The sequence below is a fragment of the Tenrec ecaudatus genome, chromosome 1 (genome assembly GCF_050624435.1).
Source record: "Tenrec ecaudatus isolate mTenEca1 chromosome 1, mTenEca1.hap1, whole genome shotgun sequence".
NCBI lineage: Eukaryota > Metazoa > Chordata > Mammalia > Afrosoricida > Tenrecidae > Tenrec > Tenrec ecaudatus.
Window position 1 is genome coordinate 3,042,131 of NC_134530.1, and position 17,060 is coordinate 3,059,190.

Below are 17,060 nucleotides of genomic sequence, written 5' to 3' on the forward strand. Positions count from 1 at the left end.
AGGCTGGGAGGCCCAGGGGGTGAGGGGTCAGCTCCCTAGGGCCCCGCAGGGCTGGGAGGCCCAGGGGGTGAGGGGTCAGCTCCCCAGGGCCCCACAGGGCTGGGAAACCCAGGGGGTGAGGGGTCAGCTCCCCAGGGCCCCGCAGGGCTGGGAGGCCCAGGGGGTGAGGGGTCAGCTCCCCAGGGCCCCACAGGGCTGGGAAGCCCAGGGGGTGAGGGGTCAGCTCCCCAGGGCCCCCCAGGGCTGGGAGGCTGAGGGGGTGGTGAGAGGTCAATGGCCCAGCAAGGGCTAAAGGCAGGATGCCCCAAGTTCAGCTCAGGAAGCTGACACAGAGCCACTCGTGTTCCTCCCCCAACACCCTCTCCCCATCTGCACCCTCTCCCCATGCCCATCACAGGTCACACACAGCAGGCTGACACTTTAGAGAAGTCATTTTAAACGTAGTAGTAGCAGTGCCTCAAGGCTCAGGGTCTGGGGACCCCCCCAGGTCCAGGGTGCCTCTGTGCATGGGGATGGTGGCTAAGTGGTCCGGGTGGGTTCCTTGGTGGGGGGAGTGAAGCCTGAGTCCCTGGCTCTGGGTCCTGGGTCCCAACTGCTAGAGCCCTAGGCTGGGCTCAGCCCTGGGTTCCAGGGTGAGCTGGGTCCTGGGTCCTGGATGCTGGGTCCCAGGCCCCTGGTGCTGGGTCGGTTCCTCGATCCTGAGAGCTGGGTCAGGTCCCGGGTCCCAAGTGCTGCGGCCCTCGTGCTGGGCTAGGTCCGGGGTCCTGGGTGGGCGCTAGGTCAGGGCCGAGGCCCCGGAGCAGTGGCCGGGCCTCACCACTTGAGGAAGACCATGGCGGCCAGCGCGGCATAGCCGAGCACCAGGAAGAGCACCTTCAGCAGCCGGTCGCTCTTCCCCTCAAGCTCCTTGGCTAGGATCTCGAAGAAGGTGACGAAGAGGAAGGTCCCGCCGGCCAGACCCTGCAGCAGCACCGAGGCCACGCTGCTGGGCACACCCTGGGCGCTCTCAATGCCCAGGCCAGCGCCGATGCCCAGAGGGATCATGGCGCTCACCGTCACAGCCAACTTGGCTGCGTCCCGCAGTGGCATGGCGCTCCGGGCCATGCTGATGCCCAGGGCCACGGCCACCAGCGTCTCGTGGATGGCCACGCCCACGAAGAGGCTGACCACCTTCTGGCCCTCCTCCTGCAGGCCCAGCGCCAGGCCCTCGAAGATGGAGTGGGCCGAGAGCGCGAAGACCAGGCTGAGCAGGCGCAGTGGGCCGGATCGTGACAGCTCCTGCACGCTCAGGCCGTGGGCGTGGCCGTGGGGGCTGGGTTCAGCGTAGAGTGCGTGGCCCCGCGAGGTGCCCATGAAGGGGCTCTCGTACTCCGAGTCGCTGCCCGCGTCGGAGCCGGCATTGAAGGTCTCCAGGTCGATGAAGGACGGCTTCTCCTTGCGGAAGGTCAGGACGAGCTGCTCCAGGAAGACGGTGAGGAAGAAGCCCAGCATCATGATGGTCTCGGCCAGCGGGTAGTCAGTGCTGATGTGGCCCACGCTCAGCACCTGCTGCAGCTGCGTGGGGAGGGCGGGCAGGCGTGAGGCTGGGGCTGATCAGCCCAGCGTGCCTTTCCTGCACACGTCCCCAAAGTACCTGAGAAACTGCACACTTGGACAAGACGGATGTCGCTCAGAAGCACCTGGTCCTCACACACATCCACACGGCAGACTGTGCCTCAGGCATGCCTGGGCCACTGCACACACATCCAGACAGGATGTGACTCAGAAGGACCTGGGTCACCCAAACATGTCCCTACGACAGGCTGTGACTCACAGGGAGCCAGGTCACCCGCACACACCACACGGCAGGCTGATGCTCCGAAGTACCCTGGTGCTCACATCCACAGCCACAGGACAATGTCACTCAGATGGACCTGGGCCACTGCGCACGCATCGCACACAAAGCGCTTGGTACTCGCACACACATCCACATGACAGCACGACAGGCAGAAGGACCTGGGTCGCCCTGCGACCGACTCAGGTGTGCACCCAGGTCACCGCACCCCTCCATACCATGGGAGGTCCCTCAGCCTGGACCCCAACTCAGCCCTGCAACGGGATGCCCCTCGGAGCACAGCTGCTCTCTGACACACGGGGAGGTGCTGGGGAAGGGCATCTGCTGAGGCTGACCTCAGAGCTCCAGGGACGACGAACACGCTGCAGCTATGCTGCGCACAGTGGACATTGTCCAGCCCGTGGCCCGAGCTGCTGACGTGTGGCTGGCTCCTCTGTGATTGTATGGAGTTTGAACGTGAGTGGCCTCTTGGGGTGAGCGGGAAGGGGATGCTCATACCCTGTCCTGCTTGCTCGCCCGAGGAATGCCAGACACTTGGAACGAACGCCCCTCCTTCACCTTGGTCACAGGTGGTTCGTGTTCAAGTCTTGGCTCCCACGGAATGTCAAAGGCCGCCACGCTATGGCTCATTGCTCCCCTTCTTCTCCTCCCCTTGTCACAGCCGACACTGTTGCCAGCACACATAGCCATGGATGTACACACACACCAACGGACACACACACAGGCACTACGCGCATGGACAAACACAAGTACACACACAGGCAGGGACACACATACATGCACACATGCATGGCATGTATGCATGCATGGATGCACAGGCACACACAGGCACATGCACACAATGGACACACACACAAGCATGGGTAGACACACTGAGGCACATACATGCACAGATACACAGGCCATATAGCACAGCCACATAGCCATACATACACACAGACCCAGACACACACAGGCACATATACACACATACCTCAAAGCATGTAGATAAACACACACAGACATGGACAGATACAGACACAAATATACATGCTCAGCTCATACACAGTAGTTCTCCTGATGGATGCCCCCAACACACACACACACACACACACACACACACACACACACACAGCCCAGGGGAAGGCTTGAGGGGGCAGCCCTAACTGGAGTCACCAAGGAACCTCCTGGCACTGATGGTCCCAGGACCTGTGCCCACTATTCATCCTCTGCCGCTATTCATCCAAAGAAGTAGGTCCCACCCAGGTTGGGCCCTGGAATTGGGTACCGGGAGCCTGGAGACCCAGGTTGAGGTGGGAGTGACGGCCTTAGCATCTCCTGTCCAGCAGAAGCCTGCCGAACTCTGGGAAAAATGGTGTAGATAAGTCTGCTACCCACCTGGGTCCTAGGGCTCTTGTTGGCTACAGAGTCTCCATAGAGAGCCCGTGCCCCAGGTCACAGAGTGTGCCTGCCCCATGGGGTTCTTGCCTGGCCTTGCCTTTTCACCCACCTTGGCCTGGAAGCTGCACTGGATCCTGGTAAGTGGCACAGCAGCACCCGGAGCCTCCGCGGGCAGCCAGAGGCAGATGCACACCAGCTACATGCCAAACCCGGTCTCCAACACAGAAGGCCGGAATTGTACCTGAAGCACCTGGCCAGCAGCACTCGGCGGGTTGAGTGATGCCCTTCAAGTAACTTCTCACCTAAATCTACGCCCTTGACAGCACCCAGAGAGTGCCCCAAACAGCCCATGTTCAAATCCACACAACGGTGCTGTGGAGGAAAGGCCTGGCAAATGGCTTCCCCAAGACGACAACCACCGCCCCCATGGCGCCCAGCTCTACTCAGGAGGCCACCTCCACCCCCAGATCCCACGAGCCTAGCTCTTGCCCTTCACAGGACTGGGCCGTGATGGCCACGCCGCCTGCTGGGCTGCGCACCTGGCGAGAGTGCCGGTGTCCATCTGCTCTGGCAGGCTCCACCGCATCTGACAGAGGTCACAGGACCATGCCCCAACTACACAGAGACGGCCTGGGCACTGGGGGTGTCGGGCAGCATCCCTAGCCTCCACCCACTCTGTGCCAGCAGCATCCTGCCCCAGGCATGAAGCCACAATGTCCTCAGACATCACCCAGTATCCATCCCTTGGCGGCAGGGGGAGGAGGGGTTTGTCTCTGGGCTAGGGATTGCCACTGATCCCCAAGAGACCCTGTATCCCATGATCACCTGGCCTACTGATGTCTTAGGGTGCTGCCCAGATTGATACCCACACACTGAGGGGGAGGAGGGAGATCACAGGGGCTCAGGGTCCCCTGGCTGATACTGTCTGACCAGTGGGAGTCTATTTGGCTGCTTGGTGTGAGGTAGGGATCAAGTTCCATTTCACATCTGTGAAGGTCAGTCCATCCGCAGAGGCAGACAGTGGATAAAGGACTGCCAGGGGCTGGGGAGGAGAACCGAGACACTAAGAAGCCAACACAGAAAGGACATCCGATGTTCCCTGTGAGAGCCTGTTTGCTACGCAGTCACAGCCAACTAACACAGGTGTTGGAGGGAGACCAGGCTGCCAGCCAGCCACCCTTCCAACACGTGTGGGAAAACTCCAGTCTCCTCCTCTTCGTTCCATTTTATTCCACAAGATCTGGGAAGCCCCCTGGTCTAAGGCCTGGGGGTGGGGGTGTCTGGTCGGGGTGTTTCTCAGGTAGCAGTGCATGAGCCCTGCCTCCTGGGAACCCCGGTCAAGTCTGCTCACTGGGTATTAGGGTGCTGGAGCCTTGGGGGTGCAGTGGGTGATGCCCTGGGCTGCTAACCGCAGGGTCAGCAGTTGGAGCCCGCCCACAGCTCCATGACAGTGAGGTGAGGGAGGCCCGTGAAGAGTGCCGGCCTCGGAAACTCTCGGAAGCAACTCCACTCCGTCCTTGAGGGTTGGGCTGCGGGCTTAGACTTGTGCCTGTGACCCGTCTGGCAATGAGATCAGAGGAGGAATGGGCTGCGGGGACCCTGGGGTGGAGGGGGTGGGGGAAATGGACACCACGTGAGGAATCGTCACGGGCGGGGGCGGGAGGCAGAAGCTGAAGAAAAACAAGGACCTTCCCTGACAGTGGCAGCCTGCACCCGGCCTTCCGGCCTCCTGCACTGAGAAAAGTTCTGCTCCTTGCAGCCTCCCTCTTGCATCCTCTGGTCCCAGCAGCACTCGGAGACCCAGACACCAGGGGAGGACGAGGACCAACTCAAACCCCAGCAAGCTCTGCCGGCGCTGAGCCATCATGGCAGTGCCATCATCACCTGGCCTTGCGAAGGGCTTGGGGCTAGCCTGGCGATCAAGTCGCAGTGTGATGACCTCACTTGGAAGTGCCACAGAGATAAATAGCTCACTGGAGGCCAGACACACTCTCTCTGCTTGACATGCCTGCTGGAAAGACACACGGAGCTACGCTAAGAGCCCTGGAGCTGGAGGAGCCACGTGGAAACCCGTCAGCGCTGAGATGCTTCCACCGCCACTGGATCCACAGACTTCCCACGCCCTTGCCTGTGGTCTTCCTGCACTCAGTGTCATTGCATGGCTTACGTGAGTCTAACTAAAATCGACATATGGGGTAATATCAGATGTAAGGACTTGATCTGGACAGGGCTGGGATGTTCTCAATGTACAACTGCTCTTTGATGTACAGTTCTCTCTTACACACGAGTGTCTAGTCAACCCCGACGGTGCTAAGGGCCCCGGGGTTCCCCCTCACCTTTTCCCTCACAGCAGGCAGCAGGGCATTGAAGCAGGTGGCCAGGAAGACGCCGCCCCCGAAGGCATTGCAGAGGGACAGGGCTTTCTTGGAGCGGTGGGCCTTCTCAAAGTCGGCCTCGATGAGTTTCACGGGCAGCAGGGAGCCCAGCAGCATGAAGAAGAACACGCCCACCATGCACAGCAGCTTGGCCACCAGCAACTTCGTCATGGCGGCCAGCCCTCGGTCCAGCCGGGCCGCTCCGCCCCACTGGGGTGGCGCTCGCTCCTCTCCACGCGGCGGGGGCTACCGGGGCCTGCTGCAGCCCAGCCGTGGGCTCATGTCTCTGTCCAGCACCTGTGAGCGCCAGAGGGAGGGGAGGGGCAAGTGTATTACCATGGACAGCTGGCCCCAGAGACAGGTCTGTCCACTGGTCTGCCCCTGGGTCCCCGCCCCCTGCCATCTAGTCAAACTCTGGATCAGCGGTTCTCAACCTGTGGGTCGCAACCCCTTTGGGGGTTTGACCTTTGGGGGTTTGACCTTTCACCAGGGTCATCCGATTCATAACAGTAGCAGCGTGGTGACAGTGATGAAGTAGCAATGAAAATCATTTTATGGTTGGGGGGGGTCACAACATGAGGAACCATATTAAAGGGTCCTGACATGAGGAAGGTTGAGAACCACTGTTGTAGATGCTACGAAGTGTTTACATGGGATTACATTCGAATCAGCTGGTCTTAAATGAAGAGGAGCGCCCAGGTGGGTGGGACTGATCCAGTCAGTAGAGGGCTCTAAGAACAAAAAGGGAGGGTGGGGGTGAGGTGTCCTGTCGGAACTCCTCTTTGCAAGACCTTCTGACCATCCAGGGGCATGAGACGGACAGATCCCCAGCCTACTGTATGGCCTCCTGATTTGGGACTTGGTACTGATAGTTGCGTGAGCCAATTCCGCCAACCAATCTCTCTCTATATACATATATAGTAATATACAGACATACAAATACTCAGTAATAGTAATACACCAGTAATATATTATAGTGATTGAAGCCATAATACAGCTACATAGTAACTGAGGTCATAAGTACCACTAAACAGTATAAACACACACATGCCGGAGGTTTAAAAAGTCTGGGGGGGGGGAGTAGGAGCTGAGATCAAGGGCTCAGTAGAAAGTAAATGTCTAGAAAATAATGATGTCAACATATGTACAAATATATTTGATCCAATTAATGTATGGATTGTTACAAGAGCCCCCATAAAGTGATCGTTTAATAAAACTTAAAAGTCTGCGGGGGAAATTCCATTATTTTTATTTGTTTTAAATTCTATTATTTCTTAATTCCATATTTCCATAAATTTTTTGAAATTCCCTGTACACCAACATAAACACACACAGAGCCTTCAAGAAGTTTGTGGAAAATGAAATAAAAAATTATAGAATAAGTGTTCCCAAATACACACACACACACACACACACACACACACACACACACACGAGCCCTGGAAGTACCTCTGGGTCAGTGTTTAATTGCTAAGTGCAAAGTGGGCAGTTCAAATCCACCAGTTGCTCTGTGGGAGAAAGATGAGGCTGTCTGTTTCTGTAAAGATTTACAGCTTCAGAAACTTTACATAGGGTCCTTATGAGATGGAATGAACTCAAAGCCCGGGGATTTGATTCTTTGGTGTACACATGTGTATACCAAAAATACACACACACACACACTGACTCACAAACATATCCCACTCCACCCAGTGGAAGCCGACTCATGGTGTCCCTACAGGGCAGAGAAGGGCAGGCTGCCTCTTCCCTCAGAGGGAAGGGCTGGTGGGCTCAAAAACTGGCTGCCTGGCTCACAGCGAAGCCCTGAACGGCCATGCCCGGGACTCTGCATCTTCCTGGCTCTGTCTCCCTGGAGGAGTGAGACTAAGACCTGTCCTTCCAAGGCTGGACAGACCTTGCCCTGAAAGAAGGTCCTCAGGGCTGGGCTGTCATGATGAATGACAGTCACTCCTCAGTCCCAGCAGACACACTGCCAGTGTCAGCTGCCCCCCAGCCCCAGAGAGCAGCATCTGCTGGACAATGGGCAGCCAGAGCATTCCCATGGCCGCAGGACGGCCTGTCCACAACCTCGATCCAGGGCCTTCCTGCTGCCCATGCAGAAAGCCCAGGCTCTTCTGCAGCCCCTCCCTTGCCCACATTGCCTTTCTGGCTGTGAGACATGTCTGCTCTCTCCCTGCCTCAGGTCTTTGTACAAGTTGTTCTCTGCCTCCACCCACTGCCGCCCCTCGCTCCCCACTCACAGTGAGCCAGGAGGGTGGGGTAGAGCAGCCCCTGTGGGTCTGCAAGACTGCTAGTCTTCATGGAGGCAGACAGCCTCATCTTCCTCCTGCGGAGCAGCTGGTGGGTTTGCACTGCCAACCTTGCAGCTAGCGACCCAGTGCTGAACACACAGCACTACCACTCCTTTCCCCGACGTCCCCATGACGTCTCCTTGTCTCTGGCTTACTCACTGCCTCTCTGGGACCCTTAAGAAGGGCTTCCCTGGGTCCAAACCCTTGATCTAGCCTGTATCCCTGGCCCTTGCCCCAAGGTCCAGCACAGAATGGAAGCGTAGTGACCTCTGGCTGAACAAATGAATCCGTGAAAGCCCGCGTACCAGAAACCAGATAAAAACTCACTCCCAGGGAGGCGGTTCCAACCCACAGCGACGCCAGAGTACAAGTTCCGCTGTGGATCGCCAAGACAAGACTGGCGGTCTTCACAGGGGCACAGAGAGCCTCATCTTTCTCCTGCAGAGCGGCTGGTGGTTTCAAACTGCTGCCTTTGGGATGAACAACGGCCCGGCCCAACACTTAACTCACTACACAAGCAGGACACCCGGAGCAGATGTGGGCATTCGATGGGCCAAATGGAACGGGCTGCCCTGGACCCCCAAACCACCACTGTGACCCCCGCCCCCAACTCCCCTCAGGTCTTGCTCAGCCGCAGGTGCTCAGATGACCCCTAACCTTCCTGGCATTGCTAAGAGAGCAGCTCCCACCAGGGTGCTCAAAGCTGGGGTTATCTCGAAGGGGCCTCTGGTTGGATTCAAGCTGCCAGTTCCTCAATTGGACTCAAAAACTTTAAACAATGGGGGGAGGGGCGTCGTGGTTACGGGTGATCGAGTTCAAAGTCTTCACCCCTCCAGGCTGAGTGCTCCCTGGGGGCAGGAACCCTATCTTGCTCACACCTGATGCTGCAGGGCTTGACACACAGCACGTGCTCACTAGGGACCGCAGGTGTCATGAACACACAGCGGGCGCTCCCTAAGGGCCCCCCAGATATCATCTGCACACAGTGGGAGACCACAAAGGCCTCCTGGGTGTCATCTGCACACAGTAGGCACCCACCAAAGACACACGGGGTGTCCTCTGCACACTGTAGGCGCCTCACTGAGGACCTGCCGGGAATCTGACAGGGGTCTGACTGGCCAGGCAGGGCAGGGCCGGCTCATTCATTCATTCGTTCATTCATTCGCTCGCTCACTCGGCCCTAACTGAGCGCCTGCTGGGTGCTCCGCCGGGCCAGGCGGAACACAAGGCCGGCAGCTCCCGCCCGAGAGGGACCGGCTCCCGCCCGGCTGCACAAACCGGCCACAAGAGGCAAAAACCTCGAAGAGGTCCGTCGGGCCGGAGGCCGGAAGCCGGGCCTGGGCTCGGCGGCAGGGGACCCGCCGCGGCCCCGGGACTTCCCCGCCGTCCCGCTTCGCCGTCCCGGCCCCCGGGCACGTACCTCCCCGGGGCCCTCGGCCGCCCGCCGGCGCCGCCCTCGGCTCAACCGCCGCGCGGTCGCGACCCTCCAGGTGCGGCTCCCGGCCCAGCCCCAGCCTGGCGCGCCGCTTCCTCCCGCCCCGCCCACGCGCTGCCGATTGGCTGTCCTGAGAGCCGCTGGACCCGATGCCTTTATCCCATTGGCTGGCGGAGCCGCCACGCACGTCTCGAGCGCACCTCTTTTTGCCGGCCCCTCAGAGCAGCTCCCGCCCTCTGAGTGGCAGGAGCGTCGGCGAAGCGGGTCCGGCGGGAACCTGGGTCCGGGAGGAACGGTTCCTGGCGGGTTTGGTCTCCAGAGCTGTCCAAAGGATGCCAGTGCTGAATGCGCTCGGAGGGATCTTGGCCCTCGCTTGGAAACCGCTTCCTGTGGGAGACTGCAGCAGATGCCTCAGCGCCACAAGGCTGTTGAGCTCCTGCCCCATTCCAGGAGTTCTACACGGGGAGCACCTGTGAGCAAGACAAAGATCCCTTTCCGCTTATAAAATAATCAGTATACATAGTAAATAAGTGAACTGCTTCCGAAGGTGACTCCCCAAAATGAGAAGGGAGACGAACATACAATTCACAGAAGAACACTCACTGGCTAATGACAGGTGCTGTCGAGTCGGTTCTTACTCGTAGAGCACAAACGCCGTCTGGTCTTGCACCATCTTCCGACAATGTCTGCTGTTATTCATAAGGTTTTCAGTGGGATATTCCTCAGAAGTGGGTCACCTCTTCCTCCTTCCTAGTCTGGGTAGTCTAGTCTAAATCAGCGGTTCTCAACCTGTGGGTCTCGACCCCTTTGCAGGTCGAAAGACCGTTTCACAAGGGTCGCCTAAGACCATCGGAAAACACATATGTCCGATGGTCTCAGGAACCGAGACACTGCTCCTCTATATCTGTCTCCAGGTGGGTTCACCCACATGCAGATACGCCCACTACGAGTACGGTTATGCTCCAAGACAAAATGTCGTGTATTTGTCATTAGAAAGAAATCTTTCACAATCTATAAAGGCACATTATTTTTTTGTGATTCAGCACTATGCTTTCATGATGTTCAATTTGTAACAATGAAAATATATCCTGCCTATCAGATATTTACATGATGATTCATCACAGTAGCAAAATGACAGTGATGAAGTAGCAACGAAAATAATTTTATGGTTGGGGGGTCACCATACCATGAGGAATTGTATGAAAGGGCCGAGGCATGAGGAAGGTGGAGAACCACTGCTTTAGAAGCTCCCCTGAAATTTATCCCCCATGGATGATCGTGGTGGTATTCGAAATCCGTGGCACAACTTCAAGTATTACAGCACCATGCAAGCCAGTATGGTATGCCAAACTGACACGGAAGTGGAGAATCATATGGGGGAAAAAAATCTAAAGATGATACAAGCCAAAATGGCCACAATGTAATTGGAGAGTCAGGCAAGGCGCATGACTTCCTATTGGATCCTACGTACGTTCCCAGGGTTTGAGTTTCTCATGAGTATACACATGTATATTTTATATTTAAAACTCAAGAACACGGTGGATACTCTTACGCATCGGACTCCTTTTCCGCAGTCGAGTCTGTGAGATTCACCAGTGACTTTGGTCATCGCTGTGCAGGTTTTCTTGCTTCCGTTTCGTGCTAGTTGGGTTTTCCATTGGGCAACTGGCATCCATGCGGGTAGTGTCTTTGTGACCAACACAAAGAGGACAGGCTTTAAAGAACAGAAGAGCCTTTGCCCACGGTGACTCTGTGTTCAAATCTGTCTTCTTACGGTGGTAGGACACCATTCAGAAGAAGTTAGGACAGGGACCTTATGTGACTCCAATATGATTTTGTTAGGTGATTATATCTACAGAGAAAAATGAACCTGGTTTCCTTCAACGTCTCGTTCATGGGGACACAGGTTAGAGTTCTAAGATCTCCTCTTGGCGAACATAACTGAGTTCTTTGACGGTCGTTTCTGGGGTTGGTTGTTGCAGACAGCGCTGCTGGAGGCGTTTCTGGGCCTCTCTCCTGGCGCAGGTTCACACTCAAAGCTGATGGATGTGCATTCAGAGCGAGTCCATGTACGCAACATTTGATTAAAAAAATCACTTTATTGGGGGCTCGTACAACTCATATCACAATCCATCCATTATGTCAAGCACATTGTACATTTGTTGCCATCATCATTCTCAAAACATTTGCCTTCTACTTGATCCCTTAATATCGGCTCCTCGTTTTTCCCTCTCCCCCTCCCTCATGAACCCTTCATAATTCATAAATTATTATTAGTTTTTCATGTGTTACTGTCCAATGTCTCCCCTCGCCCACTTCTCTGTTGTCCATCCCCCAGGGAGGAGGTTATATGCAGATTCTTGTAATTGGTTCCCGCTTACCATCCCACCCTCCCTCCACCCTCCAGGCATCACCACTCTCACCACTGGTCCTGAAGGGATCATCTGTCCTGGATTCCCTGTGTTTCCAGTTGCTATCTGCACCAGTGTACATCCTCTGGTCCAGCCAGATTTGTAAGGCAGGATTGGGATCATGATAGTGTGGGGGGAGGAAGCATTTAAGAACTAGAGGAAAGTTATATATTTCATCGTTGCTACCCTGCACCCTGACTGGCCCATCTCCTCCCCACAACCCTTCAGTAAGGGGGTGTCCAGTTGCCTACCAATGGACTTTGAGTTTCCACTCTGCACTCACCCTCATTTACAATGATATGATTTTTTGTTCTTTGATGCTTGATACCTCAACCCTTCGACACCTCATGGTCACACAGGCTGGTGTGCTTCTTACATGTGGGCTTTGTTGCTTCTGAGCTAGATGGCTGCTTGTTTATCTTCAAGCCTTTAAGACCTCAGCCACCATATCTTTTGATAGCCAGGCACCATCAGCTTTCTTTACCACATTTGCTTAGGCGCACATTTATCTTCAGTGATAATATCGGGAAGGTGGGCACCCACTGATATGCTTTTTTGTTCTTTGATGTCTGATACCTGGTCCCTCTACACCTCGTGATCACACAGGCTGGTGTGCTTCTTCCATGTGGGCTTTGATGCTTCTCAGCTAGATGGCTGCTTGTTTATCTGAAAGCCTAAGATTCCAGATGTGATATCTTTTGATAGCCAAGCACCATCAGCTTTCTTCACCACATTTGCTTATGTACACATTTATCTTCGGTGATAGTGTTGGGAAGGTTACAATGTTTGATTTTAAAACATTTTCGATAACATGTGCATTTGTGGTTGGGTGAGGATTTCTAGGAAGTTTAGACTTCCTGTCAACAGTTTTCCACACGATTTGTTCCATGTCATTGGTCACAGTCTTCACAAGGCATGACCGTTCTCATTATTTCTGTCTTGGCTGTTTCCTTTCTGTTCATCTAGCTCCCTTCCATGTCACCTCTGGGGTTTAAAGTCATTGTTGACAGTGGTGAGATTCAAATCATTTCACAACCATCTCTCTGCCTCAGTGACAGTAGCTCACTTTTGTGGAACAGTTAAGCTACTGAAGGTCCTTCAACTCATCTGGGCTGCTGGCCCAAGGTCAAGGAAGCAGACAGGGGAGCCTACCCTCAGGGAAGACAAGCAGGGTGGGGCAGCAACAGCAGGAATGTGAGACCTTGAGGCGTAGCAGAGGCCGGTAACACAGTAGCATGGGAGCATAGCTAAGTGGCCTGATGGATCTTCAAGCAGCATGGACAAGCAGGTCTCAGTGGGACCTCAAGCTCTAGGAAGGCGACACAATACATGGGTTGGCTTGGCCCACAATAGCGCAGCACAAGGTTGAGGCAAAGGACTAGCTCAGGCAGGAGAGCACTGGTCCAATCACCACGGAGAAAGGGAATGGGGGTCTGTCTTGGAAAGCCATTTATCTCATACCCTCCAGTCAAGCTGCCACCTGATTAAACTCCACCCACATGTACTATGGAAGCCTAGTTGGCACAACACACCTAACTATCACACCAGGCTGGCCCATATATCCTTTGCTCTTATCTGAGCATCATCAACGGTGTGGTTCAACCTTAGCCAGCTTTGCAGTGTAGGCATAGGACCCCATTCCCTTAACGGCAGACCAATTAGACAAGCGTCACTGTGTTTGATAGAAAAGCGTCACTGTGTTTGATAGATTAGAAACAGGAGATTTCTCTGAACGAATCACGTTCATCTTTGAAAGCCCCTTTCTGCTTCTGCTGAACTTACAGCCGTGGTTCTGACCATCATTTCCGCTCTTTGAACAGATTGTGCAATTTCAGGAATGACATAATCCACTCATACTATCTCGTGGGAACGTGGGGCATAAGTTACACAAAGCTGACATGAATGGCAGCGGGTCACCCTCTGGCTGTTTGGAGAGTCTCCTCTTTCTGTAGTATGTTTGTTCCCTGAAGTAACAAACACAAGGGAATTAAAATGCAGCATTTCATCAAAAGGATAATGAGCTTTGTGAAACACACCCATCAATATTACAAGCCTAGTCCCACCTAATTTTTTTTATATACCTACCGGTGGTTACACCATCATGCCGGTGACCATTCAAAGAGCGTGAGGAAGGTCGCCAGTGGGAGGGGAATGTATCTCACGATGCTTTTGACTTGTGGTCACCTGATGTCTAATGAACTTGAGCCCCTTTTCAAATAGCCCTTGGCCCTTTGTCCTGTTACGTTTTCATTCCATTGCTTTGCAGGTGTGTTTTGATGCGTTTGTTCCTTCTTTTCATGATATTAATAACTTTAATATAGACGGGTTTGTTGATTAGAAAAAAACACTTTAGGGTCAGTACTCTTTGTATTCTGCATAAGAAAACCGTGCAAGTTGGGCTGCTGGGGACAGGGTCAGGAGTTTGGTCCCACCAGCCACTCTGTGGGAGAAAGATGAGGCTGTCGTCTACTCCCCTAAAGATTTCAGCCTCAGACACCCACAGGGGTAGTTCCCTTGTAAGAATTCACGGAGGCCACGGCCTGCTGGGAAATGGCGCCGTGAAAACATGCACAAGAACACAAAGGACCTGTGGGTGATTGCTATGTCATTTATCATGAGTGTCCACAGCAGAAAGACCCCAAAAATCTACGTGAGGGTATGTGTGTAACCATGTATGTATGTAGCTTTCTATACCAAACCCTAAGCCAAACCCACTGCCGTCGAGTCAATTCCAGCTCATGGCAACGCTGTGTGGGGTGGCCAAGACTGTCAATCTCTATGGTAGCAGGCAGCCTCATCTTCCCTCCAGAGGACAGCTGCTGGGTTTGAACCCCCAACTCTTTAGTTGATAGCCAAATGCCTACCCCACAATGTCACAAGAGATCCTGTAGGTTTGTAGATATGCGTGCATACAAAGAGGTATCTCTCTACTTATGCATCTATGTGACTTACATGCACATAGATAACAGCACACACAAGAGATGCAGTTACATATTCTACTTGGATTGGACTTCTGGGGCTAACGGATTCCGGCCATGGTCTTCAGGACAACTCAATAAATTGGCACAAAGTGTGGGCTCTGCAGCCCAGCTTGATGAGCAGTGTGTCTGGGGTTCAACAATTTACGGGCTTAAAAAAGACACTAAGATACCAAGTTTGGTCTCCACCCTTGAGGAGCAAAAGACAAAGAAGGAAGTCAAAAGCTTCAGAGAAGAAACTAATCTACAGGAGACTCTGTCCACGAGCCGCAGTCTCATGTACCCCAAATCTAGAAGAACGAGATGGCGCCCAGCTCCCACTACCAACCATGATCATCAGACCCACAGAGATGGGAGGAAAATTGTGGAACAGAACTTACCATTCCTTTAAAAAACAAAGAAATCTACGGAACTGGTTGAGACCAGAGGGCCCCACCCCACAATACTATCACTCTTTAAACCTTGAACTGAAACTAACCCCTGAGATCACTTGGTCGCTCGGCCACAAATGGACTCATCTATAAGTACAGTGTTCCTTAAAAAAAACAAACACCTCTCTGTGGCCAAGCAGTCTGCAATGTCTTAAACACAAAGATGAGGATGGAAAGGAGTAGGGAGACTAGATGAATGGAAAGGGAACAACCAGAACAGAAATCACGACGAGAATGTTCATCGCGCATCATGAGGAACGCAACTCAGGTCACAGAGTAATGTGTGTAGAAACCTAAACCAACAACACAAGATGATACTGTTTATGAATAAATAAAATGCACTTATCGTAAGCCCAGAGCCGTGCGTGCTCCCGTGTACATGTATGAAAGAAACGGGCCCGCTGGGAGAGGAAATGGACGTCTTCAGCTTTCACAAGCGTACAGAGGTGTCCAAACAACCGGAGCTGAGCAGAGTGTGTGGCATCTGCGGGTGCTTTGGGGATCCTTGATGGTGGCTGGTGAAGGTGCTCCCCGCTAGCAGCAAAAGGTTGGCAGCTCGAGCCCACCAGCTACTCCGCTGGGAGAGGAAGATGGGCCAGTCTGCTTCTGTAAACATCGACGGTCTCAGAAACTATGGGGCAGTTCTTTTCTGTCCTATTCAAACCCCAAACCAGACTCGTTGCCGTCCAGCTGAGGCCGGTTCATAGAGGCTCCAAAGGTGAGGTAATCAGTTTATTGTGCCAACCTGGCCAATAAACACATGTGGGGTTAATTGAAGGGTAGGAGGACAAATGGCTTGGTGAGCCTCGCCTTTCTAGTTCTTGGGTCTCTTGCTTTGTGATGGTCGGACCAGGGAGCAGCTGCTTTAGCCAGTTCCCTGCTTCAGCTGGCAAGGCTCACTTCCTGCAAGACATCCCCAAAGACAAAGCCGCATGAACCTACCCTGATGCAGCCCTGGGTGCTGGAGCAGCGGTGTGGAGACCCCTGCCAGCGCTGAGATGCTTACACGTTCACTGATTCGGTTTTCCTCCTGCAGTCGGCATCATTGCATGTGTTTTGTGGGATGGAGGAGGACTTTGTGGATTAGTGTTGGACCTATGGGTTAATGTTGGACTTGTGGGCTTGGGCAGCACTGGGTTGGGATGTTTTCTTGATGTGCACTTACCCTTTATATAAAACTCTTTTTCTTTTTAAATCATTTGATTAGGGGCTCATACAACTCTTATCACAATCCACACATACATCAATTGTGTAAATTTGTACATTCATTGCCATCATTCTCAAAACATTTGCTCTCCACCTAAGCCTCTGCCGTCAGTTCCTCATTTTCTCCTCCCTCCCTGCTCCTCCCTCCCTCATGAACCCTTGATAATTTATAAATTATTATGTTGTCATATCTTGCCCTGTCTGACGTCTTCCTTCACCCACTTTTCTGTTGCCTGTCCTCCAAGGAGGAGGTTATATGTAGATCCTTGTAATTGGTTCCCTCTTTCCACCCACCCTCCTGGTATCGCCAATCACACCTGTGTTTCCAGTTCCTATCTGTACCAGTGTACATCCTCTGGTCTAGCCAGATTTGTAAGGTAGAATTGGGATCATGAGAGTGGGGGAGGAGGAAGCATTTAGGAACTAGAGGAAAGTTGTATGCTTCATCATTGCTACACTGCACCTTGACTGGTTTGTCTCCTCCCCGAGACCCTTGGTAAGGGGATCTCCAGTGGCCTACAGATGGGCTTTGGGTCTCCACTCCGCACTCCCCGCCTCATTCACTATGATAAGACTTTTTGTTCTGATGATGCCTGATACCTGATCCCTTCGACACCTCGTGCACAGGCTGGTGTGTTTCTTCCGTGTGGTTTTTTTTGCTTCTGAGCAAGAAGGCCGTTTGTTTATCTTCAAGCCTTTAAAACCCCAGATGCTATCTC

The 17,060-nt window shown here is 53.7% G+C and overlaps 1 protein-coding gene across 1 annotated transcript; it reads right to left on the bottom strand.

The window, feature by feature from the left end:
• Positions 1–419: 419 nt before the first annotated feature.
• SLC39A3 (solute carrier family 39 member 3) lies at positions 420–9,421 on the bottom strand. The gene is made up of 3 exons (XM_075544768.1): positions 9,301–9,421; positions 5,551–5,886; positions 420–1,554 (listed from the first exon to the last, which is right to left on the bottom strand). The coding sequence occupies exons 2-3, from the start codon at positions 5,758–5,760 to the stop codon at positions 814–816; spliced, it is 951 nt and encodes a 316-aa protein (XP_075400883.1). The 5' UTR covers positions 5,761–5,886; positions 9,301–9,421; the 3' UTR covers positions 420–813.
• Positions 9,422–17,060: the final 7,639 nt, after the last annotated feature.

Excerpts from the sequence above, each read along its gene's own strand:
- SLC39A3 (XM_075544768.1), bottom strand. The coding sequence starts at position 5,760 with ATGACGAAGTTGCTGGTGGCCAAGCTGCTGTGCATGGTGGGCGTGTTC. Across the intron at positions 1,555-5,550 it reads TGCCTGCTGTGAGGGAAAAG|CTGCAGCAGGTGCTGAGCGT; the intron begins GTGAGGGGGAAC and ends CTCCCCACGCAG.